This window comes from Corythoichthys intestinalis, chromosome 13, assembly GCF_030265065.1.
Source record: "Corythoichthys intestinalis isolate RoL2023-P3 chromosome 13, ASM3026506v1, whole genome shotgun sequence".
In the NCBI taxonomy this organism is placed as follows: Eukaryota; Metazoa; Chordata; class Actinopteri; order Syngnathiformes; family Syngnathidae; genus Corythoichthys; species Corythoichthys intestinalis.
In genome coordinates this window covers 48,710,865-48,732,670 of record NC_080407.1, presented here as the reverse complement: position 1 = coordinate 48,732,670, position 21,806 = coordinate 48,710,865, and the positions used below count along the sequence as shown (strand labels likewise).

Below are 21,806 nucleotides of genomic sequence, written 5' to 3'. Positions count from 1 at the left end.
AAAATACTTCAAAAAACAACCCGAAAATAAATTATTTTGAAAAACAAGGTTGAAAAAAATTATTAAAAAAAAAAACAAAAAAAAAAACAAAAATAAATTATTTGAAAAACAAAGTTGATCAAATTTATTTAAAAAACAAACCTAAAAATAAATTAGTCAGAAAAACAAAGTTGAAAAAAAAAAAAAAACTTCAAAAAACAAACCCAAAAATGTAATTATTTTGAGAAACAAAGTTGGGGAAAAAATGTATTTCAAAAAACAAACGCGAAAATAAATTACTCAGAAAAAGAAAGTTGGAAAAAATTTTTTCAAAAAATGACTTCCAAAATAAATTACTCCGAAAAACGGAGAGTTGAAAAAAAAAAAGAATTAAAAAACAGCCCCCATTTTTTAATTTTTCATGCGAATGCAACACACTTCCATAAAATTATGGAAGCGTATTGCATTCACAAAGTTTGAAAAAAATAATTTTAAAAAACAACCTTAAAAATAAATTACTCAGTAAAACAAAATTAGAAGAAAAAAAATAATTTTAAAATAAATAAATAAATAAATTACACAGAAAAACTAAGTTGGAAAAATTTTAATTCAAAAAACAGCCTCCAAAATAAATTACTCAGAAAAACGGAGGGTTGAAAAAAAAAATTCAAAAAACAGACCCTCAAATTTTTGTTTTTCCTGTAAATGCAATACGTTTCTGTAATACAAAGCACTGTACTGTATTTTTAAATATTAGGATGCGACGTGAAAAATGACCGCTAGATGGCAATGTATCAGTGTTCATAGCTCTTCGCTTCTTCTTCGTGACTTACCCGGAAGTAGCGCAACGAAACTTGCTTGTTTTGGCGAATGAAAATTCTCATGTACAAATAGGTAAGTTACCATTAGCTTGGCCCTAAATGGAAAAATATTTTTCTTTTGAGTTTGGTGATGAAAAACGAGCATTTTTTCCATGGTGATGAAAAACGAGCATTTTTTCCACACTAGAAAGTAATAAAGAACTTCAAATCATAAAAGATTTTGAAAGAGTGAGCGCGAATCACATCCAATATCATGTTTTGGGCTTACAAAAGTTGTACCAAGAATAAAAACAAAGTATATCCCTTTTTAGAACTTGCTTTACGTCTCATAGTATTTCTAAGCTAAATTGGAACGAATCTAACAAAATAACATTCCCAAAAAGCAAATTATTCCTGAATGAATACATGAGATTTCATTACATTTGCAATGAACCTTTCCAGTAACATATGGCATGAAAAAATGTTCTAAAAAGCCACTTCTTGTAGGGTGAGTGACTACTTTGGTAATTAAAATCATAACCAAATTTTTTAAAAATGTAGCGTCCACATACGTGCACATCACGTTTTGTGTCACGTAGGCCACAATATTAATATTTTGTATCAAAGAGTGGCCTTCATTACCCAAATGCGATGTCCGTTTATGCATATTACTTTATATTGTTATCTATATAATGTATAGGTTATATGATCTAAACTTGATCCATGTTTTATTATTGTATTTTAATCTCTATAATGTAAAATGGATATATAAATTAAAGTTGAAGTTTGTTTTTTATATTGCTCTCTGCCCTCCCATTCACAATGGATTGGGCGTAAATGGCAGCTAAGGAGTGTAATGAGTGCCCTTTAAGGTTTTAATACTGTAACTGAAACTATGATAAGAGTGATATTTGTATTTATGTACTGTAGATAGTTACATAATAGATAAAACTCTATAAATACTAATGTAAGTACTTTATGCCCGTCCACGTCTTTTCATCAACAGCAACATGTCTGCATCCGAGCCAGTCCTGATGGGCCGCAAACGTGCCTTGCCCGCCTGCCCGAACCCGTTATTCCTCAAGTGGCTGACGGAACTCCGGGACGAGGCCAGAGAGAAAGGCCTGAAGATCCAGTACACTTACCAGAAGGTCCACACTAAACTCTAATTTAGGTTTTCAGCGCACAGAAAGTCATCGGCTTTCTTGCAAATAACTGTCGCTGGCGTTTTTGTTGTAGGCTATCAAGTCTCTCAATAAATATCCTCTTCCGCTTCGTGATGCTAGAGAGGCTAAAATCCTGCAGAACTTTGGAGACGGCATTTGCAAGCTCCTGGATTCCAAGCTGCAGCAACACTACAGAGAATGCGGTCAGAATACGCCAAAATGATTATTTCAGTACAATTTGAATATGATTGTAGCCCTTCCACACAAAAATATTGCTGAAGCTACAACAGAGACATGAAAGTGATAGAAAATGCATAGACTTCATAATACTTGACATGACATGGGAAACGGGGCAGAACCATAGGGGTCCAAATTGAGTCTCCATGAGCAGCGGCATAAAAAAATTTAAAGTCGTTCCCTTATAAAATCCCGATTAACTCATTCACTCCCAGCCATTTTCACCAGTGCAACCTGCTTCGCTCCCGGCCGTTTTGCTGGATTTTGACTAATTTTGCAAGGCCCACAGAAAATTCAGTTCTATTGCTATATAAACATGGAACCCACCAAAAGAAAGATTAGACTCTCTTCTTTCAGCAGGAACCAAAAAGTTAGTTCATATCTTTTCCAATCTTTAGAAATCAGCATTAGAAAATAGCTTAGTTTGAGCAATTTTCCAATTTCTGATGAAAAAACTGAGACATTTTTGTGAAAGCATACATTTCAAACATAACTTTGACTATAACACAGCTATTTTTTGCTTTAGTTACATCCCAAACATCTGAATAATGTTTTCCTTTTACAAAATTACATAAACAACAAGACAAATAGAGCTTTTGATAGCAAAGTAACAATTTATTGACACATAATTAACTGAAAGATGACGCTGTTGTGGCCGCGACAGCCGGGTAAACTTTTCCCTCTTCGCCGCCTGTCTCATAAAGATTCCCAGAATTCTGGGATTTTTTTTTTTAGTCTCTGCGGGGTCTGCTCGGCTAGCAGCACAGACTCAACGACATTGTCCGCTGCACTGGTGGTCCCGGTCGTTCTGCTTGGTCGTCCAGGCGTCCTGTAGGTTGTTCTGCTCAGTCGTTCGCAGCCTGGCATCCTGGACGTCCATTCGGTCGTTTTCTGCAAGCGGCCCGGCCGTTCGTCCCGTTGAATCGGGTTGCGGGTCTTACCAAATGCGCTACTGCCCTCCAGTGGCCAGTTTTATTGGTTTAAATGCATTTTTAGCTTTGTGCTTTGGAGCTGTATTGAATCAGGACCCAGAAATGTCTTTTATGAAGAAAAAAAAACCGTAAAGGATGTATAAATAAGTTTTTGGGACACTGAAACAATTAAAAATAGAACGTATTCATATGTTTTTGGGAGCAAAAGCATGTGTAAGAGTTTCACTACCAACGACTTCCAATAAATGAAGCTGAGTCACTCCTACGCCTACGGGCAGGTGGGGCGCAGTGAATGAAGGAGCTGCCAGGTCAAGTATTATGTAAGTCTATGGTTGAATTTTATTTATCCATTAAAAAGATTTATATCCAATATATTAAACAGAATAATGATTATTCATTGAAAATATCTAATCATAATATTAAATATATATATATATATATATATATATATATGTCATTGAGTTCAAATGGATGGGACGTCTATTAGTGACACACTTATTTAAATTCATAGCAAAGACTTTTCTGGGACATTGTCAAGAGTGCTGAAAACTCAAATTTGACACCTTCCCTCAGGTTACGAAGCGCCCCCTCCTGGTGGCTCAGAAGACAAGAGCCCAGATGCCAGCAGGAAGGTACTCGACATCCAAACAAATGACCTGAAATGACCCGGCATGCCTCATTACATCTATTTTTTTTAAAGAACAACATTCAGGAACCAAAAATAGGAAAAGGAATGGCGAAGAAAAGGAAGAAGGAGTACGCGCCTCAGAAAGGATCCGCCGGTTACGCAGTTTTGCTCACACTTTACAGACACTCACAGGTGACGCCATCACACTCCTGCAGGTCTTTATTTTTCTTTTTTAAGTCACACGTCTCCCTACAGATAGCAGGAAGTAAAGATTTTATGTACAAGATGGAGCTGCAGGAACAAGCGCAGCATCTCTGCGAAAAATCCTTCACTGTGGTCAGCCAGCATCTTTAATTTTAGAGCGACTTCTTGAACGGTCTCACCGCATGTCCCCCGTCTGCACTCGTAGCCCGAGCTCGGGAGCAAGTACGCCGCCTGGTCGGCCGTGGCCACCCTGGTGAAGAGGAACCTGCTGATCAAGACCCATAATCCCGCACGGTAAGTATCATTTTGAGGGTTTAGACTCACACACAAAAAAAAAAAAATTTAGACAGACAATAAGTTACAAAAAGGTGGTAAAAAATGGATGAAAAAGAAAAATATACACAAAAAAATGAAACAAATGACACCAGGATTTGAGCCCACCTCAAAATACACACAAAAAACCTCAGCAAATGACAAAAATACATTGGAAAAGTACACTAAAGTTAGATAACTTATGTGAGAGTAGACTCCCGCCTAAGCAGCCAAATTCAAAGCATGGCCAAATTTCTGACCTCTTTGTCCCTTTCTCATATCATATCATGCATATTTGAGTTACAGTTGCATGAAAAAGTATCTGAGCGTTTTGGAATTTCTCACACATTTCTGCATCAAATGTGATCTGATCTTTGTCAAAATCATACAGATGAAAAAACAGTGTCTGCGTTAACTATAACCATCCAAACATTTATAGGTTTTCATATCTTAATGGGGATACTATGCAAACAATACAGAAGGGGGAAAAATAAGTAAGTGAACCATCACATTTAATATTTTGTGGCCCCCCCTTTTGGCAGCAATAACTTCAACCAGATGCTTCCTGTAGCTGCAGATCAGTCTGGCACATCGATCAGGACTCATCTTGGCCCTTTCTTCTCTAAAAAATTGCTGTAGTTCAGTCAGTTTCCTGGTCATGCTGGTCATGCCACAGCATCTCAATGGGGTTCAAGTCTGGACTTTGACTTGACCACACCAGAATGTGTATTTTCTTCTTCTGAAACCATTCTGATGTTGATTTCCTTCTGTTATATACTTATGTTTTTTTTTTTTAAACAGCAGTGGCTTCCTCCATGGAGTCCTCCTATGAACACCATTCTTTCTCCGTTTGGCTGGCGTGATGCGAAAAATAAACGAATTAATCCGCAAAATCGGCTGAATCTGCAGTCCATCTGCATGCTATAAAGCAACTAACTCATTTTCATGGCACGGGATTAAAAAATTGACTATATAAAATAGTGCTGTCAAAATTATCGCGTTAACGGGCGGTAATTAATTTTTTAAAATTAATCACGTTCAAATATTTGACGCATTTAACGCACATGCCCTGCTCAAACAGATTAAAATGACAGCACAGTGTCATGTCCATTTATTACTTGTGTTTTTTGGTGTTTTGTCGCCCTCTGCTGTTGATTGGGTGCGACTGATTTTATGGGTTTCAGCACCATGAGCATTTTGTAATTATTGACATCAGCAATGACGAGTTACTATTTTATTTTTTGTTTGAAAATTTTTAGGGCTGCAGCTATCGAATATTTTAGAATTCGATTAATCGATGGACAACATGAAAAATTAAAATACCTGAACTAAGCCTCAAACGGTATAACTTATTTTATTTTAAATGAGGATATATGTACAAAAAAAGAATAACTGGCTAATTTACATAGAAAAAGTCCGCTAGCATAAATGCTATAAATAAAAGCTATATAATGCAATTTTTTTATTTTTTTATTTTTTTACAATGCTCTTAACAAATGGTTAAGACACATATTCCCTTAAAAGATGGCTAAATATACCTATAAACTAAATTAAGAATGCATTAAAAAACATTAGCTCAAACAAAAACTTGCGTTGGTCTTAACAGGGAGCAGTTGGATTCAGCCATGTGAAAAGAGGCAGACCAGAGGGCAGTGTATCCACCCTAATCATTAAGACTAATTTCAAACACTTTCAAAATAAACCATTAAAACGCCAGTTTAATTAAACGAATACTCGAAGGAACAAAATTTAATTCGAATAATTTTTTGCAATCGAATACTTGAGTTAATCTTTGTAGCACTAAAAATTTTACAAGTTTTATTGAAACGAAAACATTAAGAGGGGTTTTAATATAAAATTTCTATAACTTGTACTAACATTTATCTTTTAAGAACTACAAGTCTTTCTATCCATGGATCGCTTTAACAGAATGTTAATAATGTTAATGCCATCTTGTGGATTTATTGTTATAATAAACAAATACAGTACTTATGTATATATGTTGAATGTATATATCCGTCTTGTGTCTTATTTTTCCATTCCAACAACAATTTACATAAAAATATGGCATATTTTATAGATGCTTTGAATTGCGATTAATTACGATAAGTTAATTTTTAAGCTGTGATTACCTCGATTAAAAATTTTAATCGTTTGACAGCCCTAGTATAAAACGATCGCTTCCACAAAAATCCAAGCGGTCCATATCATTCAGGAGCATAAAAAACTGCGTGAAATATGAAATAAGCATGCTTTTTGGTGTTATACGCATTTTAAACGCAGTCTCTGTTCCTCAGCTACTCTCTGACTGATGAAGGCGTGTCTCTCGCACGGCGTCTGGATTCAGCGGAGCCTCTAGAGGAAGAGGAAGAGGGAGTTGTCGACCTCACCGTTAGCGATGATGACGAGCAATGCGAGGAACCAGAAAATTTACCGTGAGGAACGCTGACTCACTCAGGTGAATCCTATTGAATGTCAGAGGCTTATTCAGGTTTTCTCAGGCTGGGGTGTGATGCACCGAGTGAAGGGCGCCTTCTCGCCGGGACCTTCGACATCATCCTTTGCGTGGATGTGATTGAGACAACAGGGTAAGTTGGGCGACCTGCCTGTTTAGCCTGCCTTTTTTCACATGTCTGTTCCCCCGTAGTGGCAGCACCCGCTGCAAACAAGAGCTGGTCCGAGCGCTGCAGAAAAGCCGCGTCAACTTCGACGTCAGGAAGCTCAACGTCGGCGACTTCCTGTGGGTGGCGCGGGAGAAGGAGTCCGCGTCAGGCGGAATCCGAGCAAGAGAACTTGTGCTCGATTACGTCGTGGAAAGGAAACGGATGGACGACCTGTGCGGCAGCATCATCGACGGACGCTTTAGGGAGCAGAAGGTTAGCTTCTTAGCTAGTTAGAAATTGGGAGGAAAGTAGGGGTGTAACGGTACACCAAAATCGTACCTCGGTTTTGAGGTCACGGTTCGGTTCATTTTCGGTACAGTAAGAAAACAAAATGCAAAATATAAATGTGCTAGTTGTTTATTACACACTTTTGTGCTTTCAACAATAGGAACATTAGTCTATACAAAGCTCGAATTCTGCTCAAAAATAGAAAATACAATATTCTGAAATGTAGATATTTTGAAAAACAAAATAAATTTAACTTTGGCTAAGACTTTTTCTTTAAAATAAAAATCCGACGTGTAAAATTGAACAGTTGCAACACTGAAGTGAAGAGTTGTTCCATCTATATTCTTTTTTAATTTGAGTTCCCCACCCAGAGGGCCAACCATCTTCCATGTTAACATATAACCGTTACCCACGCTGCTCACCGCACTTCTGAGTGGTGCGACGGCCCTGGCCGTTTAATTGTTATCTTTTTTGAGACTGTCAGTCATCTGATCGCCGCGTCCGCCAGCTGGCTGCCTCCCCTCCCAACGTGGCGTACTCTGATTGACGCCGGACGGGCTGACGACGTCACCGCCGTCTGACATGTATCCATTATGCAGCGCTTTGTTTACATTTGCGGCAATAACGACACTTGCGTTACGGCAGCTAATCCGATACACGGTAATACGGCTCTGGGTAATACTATTAGGCCGTTGTTTGAGCATGCATGCCCGCGTGTGTGTTTGTATTGTGCCTGAGTCTTGTTAACCAAATAAAGGCAACGTTAACAAAAGTCATCTGACCGCTCGTCATTTTACAGTCAACACTCCGAGTTCGCAACTTCGCATTTGACAGCATATGTGCCGCGTACCTGCTCGCTATTCATTCACCTGTGCATTTGATCGCTATTTTGTTACACTCCTGCTTTTTCGGTGAGGTCTTTTGTGTGCATTCGTTATTGGATCGTTTTTGTTCACCACTGTAAATAAGATCACCGCAGCAGTAGAGGTAAACTGCCGTTTTCGTTTAACCCGTTTTGTTTAGTGTAGAAGCCAGGTTAGTGCCAGTGGCTGTATTGTTTTTTCTTTTTTACGATCAGGGTTTACTTAGCGGGTGGGGTTCAAGCGTAGTTTCATTTTGTTTGTTGTTTTGACCTGGGCTTACGCTGAAGCCAGCTTCTTCCGCATTTTGTATATTTTGTTCATTGCGAGTTCGACTTGTGTCAATAAATTTGTGTCCACTTGCAACTTGTGTGCGTGTCTCGTTTTATGTTACGCCCTTAGCAGCCGTCCGTGGGACGTAACAGTGGGATTATGGGAAGCATGAGCGGGCATTCCGCGCTTGCATTAAATGCGTCAAATATTTTAACGTGATTAATTTTAAAAAATAATTACAGCCCGTTACCGCGCTATATTTGACAGCATTTTACATTTCGTCAGTAACTCGTTCGGTGCGGCCTCGCACCGAACCGAGGACCCCGAACCGAAACGGTTCAATACAAATACATGTACCGTTACACCCTTAGAGGAAAGTATTGATTTTTTTTTCCTGTTAAAGTTTCGCCTAAAAAGGTGCGGCCTGCGCCGGCCCATCTACCTGGTGGAAGGACACGGTAAATCGGCGTCCCGACTGAGCATCCCGGAAGCGACCCTGCAGCAGGCCGTCGTCAACACGCAGGTGGTAGACGGCTTCTTCGTGAAGCGAGTGCAGGACGTGCGGGAGTCGGCGGCTTACCTCGCCAACATGACCAAATACCTCTCCAAAATGTACCAAGTGGGTATTCGCGCTATGGCTAACACTGTGGGCTTGCTTACCTTGCCCTGTCACACCCTAATCTGAACTATCCTATTGGTTACTAGGTGTTATTTCAATAAGAATATCACTATTAGACATCCAATCCATTTGAAGTGGGAGGGTTCTTACTAAGCCTGAACGATATATCGTTTAAACATCGCCATCGCAATGTGAGCGTGCGCGATAGTCCCATCGCGAGCACGTGCGATAGTTTTTATTTTTTTTTTATCCACATACGCCTTGCTTTCTGCTCTACGCACAGCCTCATACCCTCCCTCTCCCAGCCCTTTGTTCCTCTCAGTCACTGGAGGCACTTGCTTATTAAAGTTAACTATGGCTTTGATCTGGCCAAAGAAGCAGACTTCACACGGGCATCTGTCAATCATCGTTTAACTTGTTAAACAGTTTCTAGAAGGAAGCCGCGCTGGAATGAATGTGTGTGTGTGTGTGTGGAGACGTAGGCGACATATAAATGCCAGAAGTGATCATGAGGAGTTTGAAATTTCTACATGTCACTCCAACGGTCACAGCTAAGGTAGATAAACAGAAGCATTTAATAAAGCCAAGCATTTATCTACTACAGTACTTTATTCTTGTTCAAAAATGATTTGGTTGGACAGTTATGTTTAAAACTGATCATAATTATGATCAGTTAATAATTATGCTTAAAAATTATTTATATACATTTTTTAAATCACTTTGGGGGAAAAAGTGAGAAAAAAAACGTGTCTTATATGTATCTCTTTCCAATGCTAAATGTGAATAAATATAATTGAGCACAAAAAACACTCCCAAAAAAAAATTGGGAGGGTGGGGTGCGCTACTTTGCGGTTTTGCACTTATCGTGGCGGGTTCTGGTCCCCATTAACCGCGAAAAACGAGGGATCACTGTGCACTGCGGTGATGGTGAGTCATCCAAAGTCTTTCCAAACAGCTATTCAAGTCATCTAGTGAAAATTTCTTTTTAAATAATATATATAATTTTTTTTTTTAATATCGCAATATAATATCGCACAGGCCTAGTTCTTACAATCACTAACACTGCTAGCGCCCTTAGCCCGCCCTTTCACACCGTAATCTGACCTATCCTATTGGTTACTAGGTGCCATTTCAATAAGACTCTCACTATTAAACATCCAATCCATTTGAAGTGGGAGGGTTCTCAGAATCATTAACACTGCTAGCGCACTTAGCCTGCCCTGTCACACCCTAATCTGACCTGTCATATTGGTTACTCGGTGTCATTTCAATAACTCTCGCTGTTAGACATCCAGTCCATTTGAAGTGGTACTGTTCTCATAATCATTAACACTGCTAGTTCACTTAGTCTGCCCTGTCACACCCTAATCTGACCTATCCTATTGGTTATTAGGTGTCATTTCAATAACTCTCACTGTTAGACATCCGATCCATTTGAAGTGGGACGGTTCTCATAATCACTAACAGTGCTAGCGCATTTAGCCTGCCCTGTCACACCCTAATCTGACCTATCCTATTAGTAACTAGGTGTGATTTCAATAAAACTCTCACTATTAGACATCCAATCCATTTGAAGTGGGAATGTTCTCAGAATCATTAACACTGCTAGTTCACTTAGCCTGCCCTGTCACACCCTAATCTGACCTATCCTATTGGTTATTAGGTGTCATTTCAATAACTCTCACTGTTAGACATCCAATCCATTTGAAGTGGGACGGTTCTCATAATCACTAACAGTGCTAGCGCATTTAGCCTGCCCTGTCACACCCTAATCTGACCTATCCTATTAGTAACTAGGTGTGATTTCAATAAAACTCTCACTATTAGACATCCAATCCATTTGAGGTGGGAGGGTTCTCAGAATCATTAACACTGCTAGCGCACTTAGCCTGCCCTGTCACACCCTAATCTGACCTATCATATTGGTTACTCGGTGTCATTTCAATAACTCTCACTGTTAGACATCCAATCCATTTGAAGTGGGACGGTTCTCATAATCACTAACAGTGCTAGCGCATTTAGCCTGCCCTGTCACACCCTAATCTGACCTATCCTATTAGTAACTAGGTGTCATTTCAATAAAACTCTCACTATTAGACATCCAATCCATTTGAAGTGGGAGGGTTCTAATAATCTTTAACACTGCTAGTGCACTTAGCATGCCCTGTCACACCCTAAACTGACCTATCCTATTGGTTACTAGGTGTCACTTCAATAAGACTCACTATTAGACATCCAATCCATTTGAAGTTGGAGGGTTCTCATAATCACTAACAGTGCTAGCGCACTTAGCCTGCCCTTTCACACCCTAATCTCACCTATCCTATTGGTTACTAGGTGTCATTTTAATAAGACTCTCACTATTAGACATCCAATCCATTTGGAGTGGGACGGTTCTCATAATCACTAACAGTGCTAGCGCACTTAGCCTGCCCTGTCACACCCTAATCTGACCTATCCTATTGGGTGCTAGGTGTCATTTCAATAAAACTCTCACTGTTAGACGTCCAATCCATTTGAAGTGGGAGGGTTCTCACAATCTTTTAACACTGCTAATGCATTTAGCCTTGCGATACATTGTCGTTCAAGACAGAAAACGCAATGATACAAAACAGATCAAATATGCATAGATATTAGATTATTTATTAGATGAAAATACACTTACATTGTTCCCAGCAGAATTGCACGCTGGTGCGGCACTCTCGAGAGCTGCACGGCGACCGCCGTGACGACGACGTCGCACCTTTCCGCTCACTCTTATCTTTCGCGGAGTTCAACGAAGGCGCCGTGAAGAACAAGGTACTTTTTGGAGCTCGGGAAGAAACGAGCCGCCGTCCACCGACAGATGTGCGCTCTCTCGTTTAGAGTCAGACGGCCCGCGAAGCCTTCGCCAGACAGTTGATGCAAGTTAGCGGCTTGTCGGCCGACAAAGCGGCAGCTGTCCTGGAGAGATTCAGTACACCTCACAGGTAACTTGCACTCTCAGTGATGTTAGCATGAGCTGATATTTGGCTATCTTTTGTTCTTAGCCTACTACTGGCGTACGACGAGTGTCAATGTGAAGCCGGGAAGGAAAAAATGCTGTCCACCATTCGATATGGGAGGCTCAAAAGGTTACTTTTTCTCTTAATAGCTTATTTTTTTTCGCTTGAAGGTCCTAATACTCTCTTACCTGGCTTTGCTAGGAATCTGGGTCCAGCTTTGAGCCTAACTCTATACCAGCTGTACTGCACCGAAGGAGCGCTTCGCTAGGTTGGATCCGAACACTGTGACAACTTGACTTTAAGGAATGCTCTGCTCTATATATTTATATTTGAATTTTTTCAGCAGAAACACCTTGTTATATGTGGTCATTTAAGAAAAAAATAACCCCACCTAATGATACATACATTTTTTTCACTGTACTAAACATTGTTATACATGGTCATTTTTTGAATAAAACTTGTATTGTGTTACAGATCAGCCTATATTTTCACTAGTGGATCAAATTTAATTTGTGATTGAACTCGGCCTGAAACTATGCGTGCTAAACTTCGCAGTATTTTGTTTTCGAGTCGAGATTGACCCGTTTTCAAGTTTGGGTATGTAAAAAGTACCATTGATTTTTGCATACCCAGACCTGAAAATGGGTCAATTTTGACCTGAACACAATACGAGGGTTAGTCTTAATCCATTTGACCACTGCTGTGTTGTCGATATCATGTTTGGAGTTGATACTTATCATCTATGCAGACAGGGTCTGTGAATGGGGGTAATAAGACAAATTTACCAAGCAAATTCATTCTTAAGTGATACAGTGGCCACTTCTACATAGTGCGTGACTCCGATGCAGATAGGCTGGATACCATTCCAACATTTTCTATAAATGTGCCGCACCTTTTTTTTTTCTTTTAAAAAAAATAAAACAAAAAAACACCATGTATAGTAAGGCTATTTTTCTTTAAAAAATGACCATGTATAATAAGGCTTTTTTTCTGTTAAAAAATGACCATGTATAGTAAGGCTTTTTTTTTTTTTTACAAAAACGGCCATGTATAGTAAGGCTTTTTCTTTCTGTTCAAAGAACGACCATGTATCGTAAGGCTTTTTTTCAGTTAAAAAACGACTATGTATTGTGAGGCTTTTTTTCTTTAAAAAAAACGACCATGTATAGTAAGGTTTTTTTTTTTTTCAGTTCAAAAAATGACCATGTATAATAAGGCTTTTTTTCTGTTCAAAAATGACCATGTATCGTCAGGCTTTTTATTTCTGACAAAAACAACCATGTATAGTAAGGCTTTTTTTTCTGTTCAAAAAACGACCATGTATCGTAAGGCTTTTTTTCAGTTAAAAAAAGACCATGTATAGTAAGGCTTTTTTTTCTGTTCAAAAAACGACCATGTATCGTATGGCTTTTTTTTTCAGTTCAAAAACGACCATGCATAGTAAGGCTTTTTTTTTTCAGACAAAAACGACCATGTATAGTAAGGGTTTTTTTTTCCAGTTCAAAAAATGACCACGTATTGTAAGGCTTTTTCTTTCTGTTCAAAAAACGATCATGTATACTTAGGCATTTTTTCTTCCAAAAACGACCATGTATAGTAAGGCTTTTTATTTCTGACAAAAACGACCATGTATAGTAAGGTTTTTTTTTTTCTGTTCAAAAGACGGCCATGTATAGTAAGGCTTTTTCTTTCTGTTCAAAAAACGACATGTATAGTTCGGCATTTTTTCTTCCAAAAACGACCATGTATAGTAAGGCTTTTTTTCTGACAAAAACAACCATGTATAGTAAGGTTGTTTTTTTTTCTGTTCAAAAAATGACCATGTATCGTAAGGCTTTTTTTCAGTTCAAAAACGACCATGACATAAGGCTTTTTTTTTTCTGACAAAAATGACCATGTATAGTAAGGTTGTTGTTTTTTTGACAAAAGGATCATGTATAGTAAGGGTTTTTTTTTTTCGGTTCAAAAAACGACCATGTATAGTAGGGCTTTTTTTCTTTAAAAAAAAAAAAAAAAAACACCATGTATAGTAAGGCTATTTTTCTTTAAAAAAATGACCAAGTATAATAAGGCTTTTTTTCTGTTCAAAAATGACCATGTATAGTAAGGCTTTATTTTTTTTATTTTTTTACAAAAACGGCCATGTATAGTAGGCTTTTTCTTTCTGTTCAAAAAACAACCATGTATCGTAAGGCTTTTTTTTCAGCTCAAAAACGAACATGTATTGTAAGGCTTTTTTTCTTTAAAAAAAACGGCCATGTATGGTAAGGATTTTTTTTTCGGTTCAAAAAATGACCATGTATAATAAGGCTTTTTTTCTGTTCAAAAATGACATTGTATCGTAAGGCTTTTTTTCTTAAAAAAAAAAAACGACCATGTATAGTAAGGCTTTTTTTTCTTTACAAAAACGACCATGTATAGTAAGCCTTTTTTTTTTTCTTTAAAAAACGACCATGTATAGTAAGGCTTTTTTTTCTTTACAAAAACAACCATGTATATTAAGGCTTTTTATTTCTGACAAAAACAACCATGTATAGTAAGGCTTTTGTTTTTCTGTTCAAAAAACGACCATGTATCGTAAGGCTTTTTTTTTTTGTTCAAAAAGCGACGATGTATCGTCAGGCTTTTTTTTCTGTTCAAAAAACGATCATGTATCTTAAGGCTTTTTTTCAGTTAAAAAAACGACCATGTATCGTAAGGCTTTTTTTTTCCAGACAAAAACGACCATCTATAGTAAGGGTTTTTTTTTTCTGTTCAAAAAACGACCATGTATTGTAAGGCTTTTTCTTTCTGTTCAAAAAACGATCATGTATAGTTAGGCATTTTTTCTTCCAAAAACGACCATGTATAGTAAGGCTTTTTATTTCTAACAAAAATGACCATGTATAGTAAGGCTTTTTTTTTTCTGTTCAAAAAGCGACCATGTATCGTAAGGCTTTTTTTTTCAGTTAAAAAACGACTATGTATAGTAAGGCTTTTTTTCTGTTCAAAAATGACCATGTATCGTAAGGCTTTTTTTTTTTTTTTTTTTTTACAAAAACAACCATGTATAGTAAGGCTTTTTATTTCTGACAAAAACAACCATATATAGTAAGGCTTTTTTTTTCTGTTCAAAAAACGACTATGTATCGTAAGGCTTTTTTTGTTTGTTCAAAAAGCGACGAGGCTTTTTTTACTGTTCAAAAAAACGACCATGTATCGTAAGGCTTTTTTTCAGTTCAAAAACGACCATGCATAGTAAGGCTTTTTTTTTCTGTTCAAAAAACGACCATGTATGATAAGGCTTTTTTTCTTAAAAAAAAACGACCATGTATAGTAAGGGTTTTTTTTCTGTTCAAAAAACGACCATGTACTGTAAGGCTTTTTTTCTTAAAAAAAAAAAAACAAACAAAAAAAACCGTAAAGTAAGGCTTTTTTTCTTTAAAAGAATGACCATGTATAATAAGGCTTTTTTTCTGTTCAAAAATGACCATGTATAGTAAGGCTTTTTTTTTTCTACAAAAACGGCCATGTATAGTAAGGCTTTTACTATACATGGTCATTTTATTTTACAAAAAAAGCCGTATTATACATGGTCGTTTTTTTTTTTTGTTTTTTTACAAAAAAGCCTTCCTTTACATGGTCCTTTTTTTACCAAAAAAAACTTTTTATACATGGTCATTTTATTTTACAAAAAAAGCCTTACTATACATGATCGTTTTTTTAAAGAAAAACAAGCCTTACTATACATGGTCGTTTTTGTCATGAAAAAAAAAGCCTTACTATACATGGTCGTTTTTGTAAAGAAAAAAAAGCCTTACTATACATGGTCGTTTTTTAAAGAAAAAAAAAAAGGCTTACTATACATGGTCGTTTTTGTAAAGAAAAAAAAGCCTTACTATACATGGTCGTTTTTTTTTTTAAGAAAAAAAGCCTTACAATACTTGGTCGTTTTTTAAAGAAAAAAAAGCCTTACTATTCATGGTCGTTTTTGTCATGAAAAAAAAAAGCCTTACTATACATGGTCGTTTTTGTAAAGAAAAAAAGCCTTACTATACATGGTCGTTTTTGTAAAGAAAAAAAAAAGCCTTACAATAGTTGGTCGTTTTTTTAAAGAAAAAAAAAGCCTTACAATACTTGGTCGTTTTTGTAAAGAAAAAAAAGCCTGACTATACATGGTCGGTTTTTTTTAAGAAAAAAGCCTTACTATACATGGTCGTTTTTGTCATGAAAAAAAAAGCCTTACTATACATGGTCGTTTTTGTAAAGAAAAAAAAAGCCTTACTATACATGGTCGTTTTTTTTAAGAAAAAAGCCTTACTATACATGGTCGTTTTTGTCATGAAAAAAAAGCCTTACTATACATGGTCGTTTTTGTATAGAAAAAAAAAGCCTTACTATAGTTGGTCGTTTTTGTAAAGAAAAAAAGCCTTACAATACTTGGTCGTTTTTGTAAAGAAAAAAAAAGCCTTGCTATACATGGTCGTTTTTGTAAAGAAAAAAAAAGCCTTACAAGACTTGGTCGATTTTGTAAATGAAAAAAAAGTCTTACTATACATGGTCGTTTTTTTTTTTTTTTTTTTTTTTAAGAAAAAAGCCTTTCTATACATGGTCCTTTTTGTAAAGAAAAAAAAGCCTTACTATACATGGTCGTTTTTTTTTTTTAAGAAAAAAGCTACTATACATGGTCAATTTCTTTTAAGAAAAAAGCCTTACTTTAGATGGTCGTTTTTGTAAAGAAAAAAAAAGCCTTACTATACATGGTCGTTTTTTTTAAAGAAAAAAGCCTTACTATACATGGTCGTTTTTGTAAAGAAAAAAAAAGCCTTACTATGCATGGTCGTTTTTGTAAAGAAAAAAAAAGCCTTACTATACATGGTCGTTTTTTTTAAAGAAAAAAGCCTTACTATACATGGTCGTTTTTTAAAGAAAAAAAAGCCTTACTATACATGGTCGTTTTCTTTTAAGAAAAAAGCCTTACTTTAGATGGTCGTTTTTGTAAAGAAAACAAAAAGCCTTACTATACATGGTCGTTTTTGTAAAGAAAAAAAAAGCCTTACTATACATGGTCGTTTTTGTAAAGAAAAAAAGCCTTACTATACATGGTCGTTTTTGTAAATAAAAAAAAAGCCTTACTATACATGGTCGTTTTTGTAAAGAAAAAAAAAGCCTTACTATACATGGTCGTTTTTGTAAAGAAAAAAAAAAGCCTTACAATAGTTGGTCGTTTTTTTAAAGAAAAAAAAAGCCTTACTATACTTGGTCGTTTTTGTAAAGAAAAAAAAGCCTTACTATACATGGTCGTTTTTTTTTTAAGAAAAAAGCTACTTTACATGGTCAATTTCTTTTAAGAAAAAAGCCTTACTTTAGATGGTCGTTTTTGTAAAGAAAAAAAAAGCCTTACTATACATGGTCGTTTTTTTTAAAGAAAAAAGCCTTACTATACATGGTCGTTTTTGTAAAGAAAAAAAAAAGCCTTACTATACATGGTCGTTTTTGTAAAGAAAAAAAAAGCCTTACTATACATGGTCGTTTTTTTTTAAGTAAAAAGCCTTACTATACATGGTCGTTTTTGTAAAGAAAAAAAAAGCCTTACTATACATGGTCGTTTTTTTTAAGAAAAAAGCCTTACTATACATGGTCGTTTTTGTCATGAAAAAAAAGCCTTACTATACATGGTCGTTTTTGTATAGAAAAAAAAAGCCTTACTATAGTTGGTCGTTTTTGTAAAGAAAAAAAGCCTTACAATACTTGGTCGTTTTTGTAAAGAAAAAAAAAGCCTTGCTATACATGGTCGTTTTTGTAAAGAAAAAAAAAGCCTTACAAGACTTGGTCGTTTTTGTAAATGAAAAAAAAGTCTTACTATACATGGTCGTTTTTTTTTTTTTTTTTTTTTTTTTAAGAAAAAAGCCTTTCTATACATGGTCCTTTTTGTAAAGAAAAAAAAGCCTTACTATACATGGTCGTTTTTTTTTTTAAGAAAAAAGCTACTATACATGGTCAATTTCTTTTAAGAAAAAAGCCTTACTTTAGATGGTCGTTTTTGTAAAGAAAAAAAAAGCCTTACTATACATGGTCGTTTTTTTTAAAGAAAAAAGCCTTACTATACATGGTCGTTTTTGTAAAGAAAAAAAAAGCCTTACTATGCATGGTCGTTTTTGTAAAGAAAAAAAAAGCCTTACTATACATGGTCGTTTTTTTTAAAGAAAAAAGCCTTACTATACATGGTCGTTTTTTAAAGAAAAAAAAGCCTTACTATACATGGTCGTTTTCTTTTAAGAAAAAAGCCTTACTTTAGATGGTCGTTTTTGTAAAGAAAACAAAAAGCCTTACTATACATGGTCGTTTTTGTAAAGAAAAAAAAAGCCTTACTATACATGGTCGTTTTTGTAAAGAAAAAAAGCCTTACTATACATGGTCGTTTTTGTAAATAAAAAAAAAGCCTTACTATACATGGTCGTTTTTGTAAAGAAAAAAAAAGCCTTACTATACATGGTCGTTTTTGTAAAGAAAAAAAAAAGCCTTACAATAGTTGGTCGTTTTTTTAAAGAAAAAAAAAGCCTTACTATACTTGGTCGTTTTTGTAAAGAAAAAAAAGCCTTACTATACATGGTCGTTTTTTTTTTAAGAAAAAAGCTACTTTACATGGTCAATTTCTTTTAAGAAAAAAGCCTTACTTTAGATGGTCGTTTTTGTAAAGAAAAAAAAAGCCTTACTATACATGGTCGTTTTTTTTAAAGAAAAAAGCCTTACTATACATGGTCGTTTTTGTAAAGAAAAAAAAAGCCTTACTATACATGGTCGTTTTTGTAAAGAAAAAAAAGCCTTACTATACATGGTCGTTTTTTTTTTTTTTTTTAAGAAAAAAGCCTTACTATACATGGTCGTTTTTGTAAAGAAAAAAAAAAAGCCTTACTATACATGGTCGTTTTTGTAAAGGAAAAAAAAAGCCTTACAATAGTTGGTCGTTTTTTTAAAGAAAAAAAAAGCCTTACTATACTTGGTCGTTTTTGTAAAGAAAAAAAAGCCTTACTATACATGGTCGTTTTTTTTAAGAAAAAAAGCCTTACTATACATGGTCGTTTTTTTTAAGAAAAAAGCCTTACTATAAATGGTCGTTTTTGTAAAGAAAAAAAAGCCTTACTATACATGGTCGTTTTTGTAAAGAAAAAAAAAGCCTTACAATAGTTGGTCATTTTTTTTAAAGAAAAAAAAAGCCTTACTATACTTGGTCGTTTTTGTAAAGAAAAAAAAGCCTTTCTATACATGGTCGTTTTTGTAAAGAAAAAAAAGCCTTACTATACATGGTCGTTTTTGTAAAGAAAAAAAAAAGCCTTACTTTTCATGGTCATTTTTTGTTTTTTAAAAAAAACCTTACTATACATGGTCGTTTTTTTTTAAGAAAAAAGCTTTACTATAAATTGGCGTTTTATTTCACAAAAAAAGCCTAACTATACATGGTCGTTTTTTAACTGAAAAAAAGCCTTACTATACATGGTCATTTTTGTAAAGAAAAAAAAAAGCCTTACTATACATGGTCTTTTTTTTTTTTTTTTTATGAAAAAAGCCTTACTATACATGGTCGTTTTTGTAAAGAAAAAAAAAGCCTTACTATACATGGTCGTTTTTGTAAAGAAAAAAAAAAGCCTTACTATACATGGTCTTTTTTTTTTTTTTTTTATGAAAAAAGCCTTACTATACATGGTCGTTTTTGTAAAGAAAAAAAAGCCTTACTATTCATGGTCGTTTTTGTCATGAAAAAAAAAAGCCTTACTATACATGGTCGTTTTTGTAAAGAAAAAAAGCCTTACTATACATGGTCGTTTTTGTAAAGAAAAAAAAAAGCCTTACAATAGTTGGTCGTTTTTTTAAAGAAAAAAAAAGCCTTACAATACTTGGTCGTTTTTGTAAAGAAAAAAAAGCCTGACTATACATGGTCGGTTTTTTTTAAGAAAAAAGCCTTACTATACATGGTCGTTTTTGTCATGAAAAAAAAAGCCTTACTATACATGGTCGTTTTTGTAAAGAAAAAAAAAGCCTTACTATACATGGTCGTTTTTTTTAAGAAAAAAGCCTTACTATACATGGTCGTTTTTGTCATGAAAAAAAAGCCTTACTATACATGGTCGTTTTTGTATAGAAAAAAAAAGCCTTACTATAGTTGGTCGTTTTTGTAAAGAAAAAAAGCCTTACAATACTTGGTCGTTTTTGTAAAGAAAAAAAAAGCCTTGCTATACATGGTCGTTTTTGTAAAGAAAAAAAAAGCCTTACAAGACTTGGTCGATTTTGTAAATGAAAAAAAAGTCTTACTATACATGGTCGTTTTTTTTTTTTTTTTTTTTTTTTAAGAAAAAAGCCTTTCTATACATGGTCCTTTTTGTAAAGAAAAAAAAGCCTTACTATACATGGTCGTTTTTTTTTTTTAAGAAAAAAGCTACTATACATGGTCAATTTCTTTTAAGAAAAAAGCCTTACTTTAGATGGTCGTTTTTGTAAAGAAAAAAAAAGCCTTACTATACATGGTCGTTTTTTTTAAAGAAAAAAGCCTTACTATACATGGTCGTTTTTGTAAAGAAAAAAAAAGCCTTACTATGCATGGTCGTTTTTGTAAAGAAAAAAAAAGCCTTACTATACATGGTCGTTTTTTTTAAAGAAAAAAGCCTTACTATACATGGTCGTTTTTTAAAGAAAAAAAAGCCTTACTATACATGGTCGTTTTCTTTTAAGAAAAAAGCCTTACTTTAGATGGTCGTTTTTGTAAAGAAAACAAAAAGCCTTACTATACATGGTCGTTTTTGTAAAGAAAAAAAAAGCCTTACTATACATGGTCGTTTTTGTAAAGAAAAAAAGCCTTACTATACATGGTCGTTTTTGTAAATAAAAAAAAAGCCTTACTATACATGGTCGTTTTTGTAAAGAAAAAAAAAGCCTTACTATACATGGTCGTTTTTGTAAAGAAAAAAAAAAGCCTTACAATAGTTGGTCGTTTTTTTAAAGAAAAAAAAAGCCTTACTATACTTGGTCGTTTTTGTAAAGAAAAAAAAGCCTTACTATACATGGTCGTTTTTTTTTTAAGAAAAAAGCTACTTTACATGGTCAATTTCTTTTAAGAAAAAAGCCTTACTTTAGATGGTCGTTTTTGTAAAGAAAAAAAAAGCCTTACTATACATGGTCGTTTTTTTTAAAGAAAAAAGCCTTACTATACATGGTCGTTTTTGTAAAGAAAAAAAAAAGCCTTACTATACATGGTCGTTTTTGTAAAGAAAAAAAAAGCCTTACTATACATGGTCGTTTTTTTTTAAGTAAAAAGCCTTACTATACATGGTCGTTTTTGTAAAGAAAAAAAAAGCCTTACTATACATGGTCGTTTTTTTTAAGAAAAAAGCCTTACTATACATGGTCGTTTTTGTCATGAAAAAAAAGCCTTACTATACATGGTCGTTTTTGTATAGAAAAAAAAAGCCTTACTATAGTTGGTCGTTTTTGTAAAGAAAAAAAGCCTTACAATACTTGGTCGTTTTTGTAAAGAAAAAAAAAGCCTTGCTATACATGGTCGTTTTTGTAAAGAAAAAAAAAGCCTTACAAGACTTGGTCGTTTTTGTAAATGAAAAAAAAGTCTTACTATACATGGTCGTTTTTTTTTTTTTTTTTTTTTTTTTAAGAAAAAAGCCTTTCTATACATGGTCCTTTTTGTAAAGAAAAAAAAGCCTTACTATACATGGTCGTTTTTTTTTTTAAGAAAAAAGCTACTATACATGGTCAATTTCTTTTAAGAAAAAAGCCTTACTTTAGATGGTCGTTTTTGTAAAGAAAAAAAAAGCCTTACTATACATGGTCGTTTTTTTTAAAGAAAAAAGCCTTACTATACATGGTCGTTTTTGTAAAGAAAAAAAAAGCCTTACTATGCATGGTCGTTTTTGTAAAGAAAAAAAAAGCCTTACT

The 21,806-nt window shown here is 34.7% G+C and overlaps 1 protein-coding gene across 1 annotated transcript; it reads left to right on the top strand.

Annotated features, from left to right (window-relative positions):
- The first annotated feature begins 793 nt into the window (after positions 1-793).
- mus81 (MUS81 structure-specific endonuclease subunit) lies at positions 794-12,368 on the top strand. The gene is made up of 15 exons (XM_057855592.1): positions 794-873; positions 1,786-1,930; positions 2,019-2,148; positions 3,688-3,746; positions 3,815-3,934; positions 3,998-4,078; positions 4,152-4,240; positions 6,556-6,693; positions 6,760-6,846; positions 6,906-7,134; positions 8,686-8,901; positions 11,581-11,700; positions 11,767-11,870; positions 11,931-12,014; positions 12,087-12,368. The coding sequence occupies exons 2-15, from the start codon at positions 1,790-1,792 to the stop codon at positions 12,151-12,153; spliced, it is 1,665 nt and encodes a 554-aa protein (XP_057711575.1). The 5' UTR covers positions 794-873; positions 1,786-1,789; the 3' UTR covers positions 12,154-12,368.
- Positions 12,369-21,806: the final 9,438 nt, after the last annotated feature.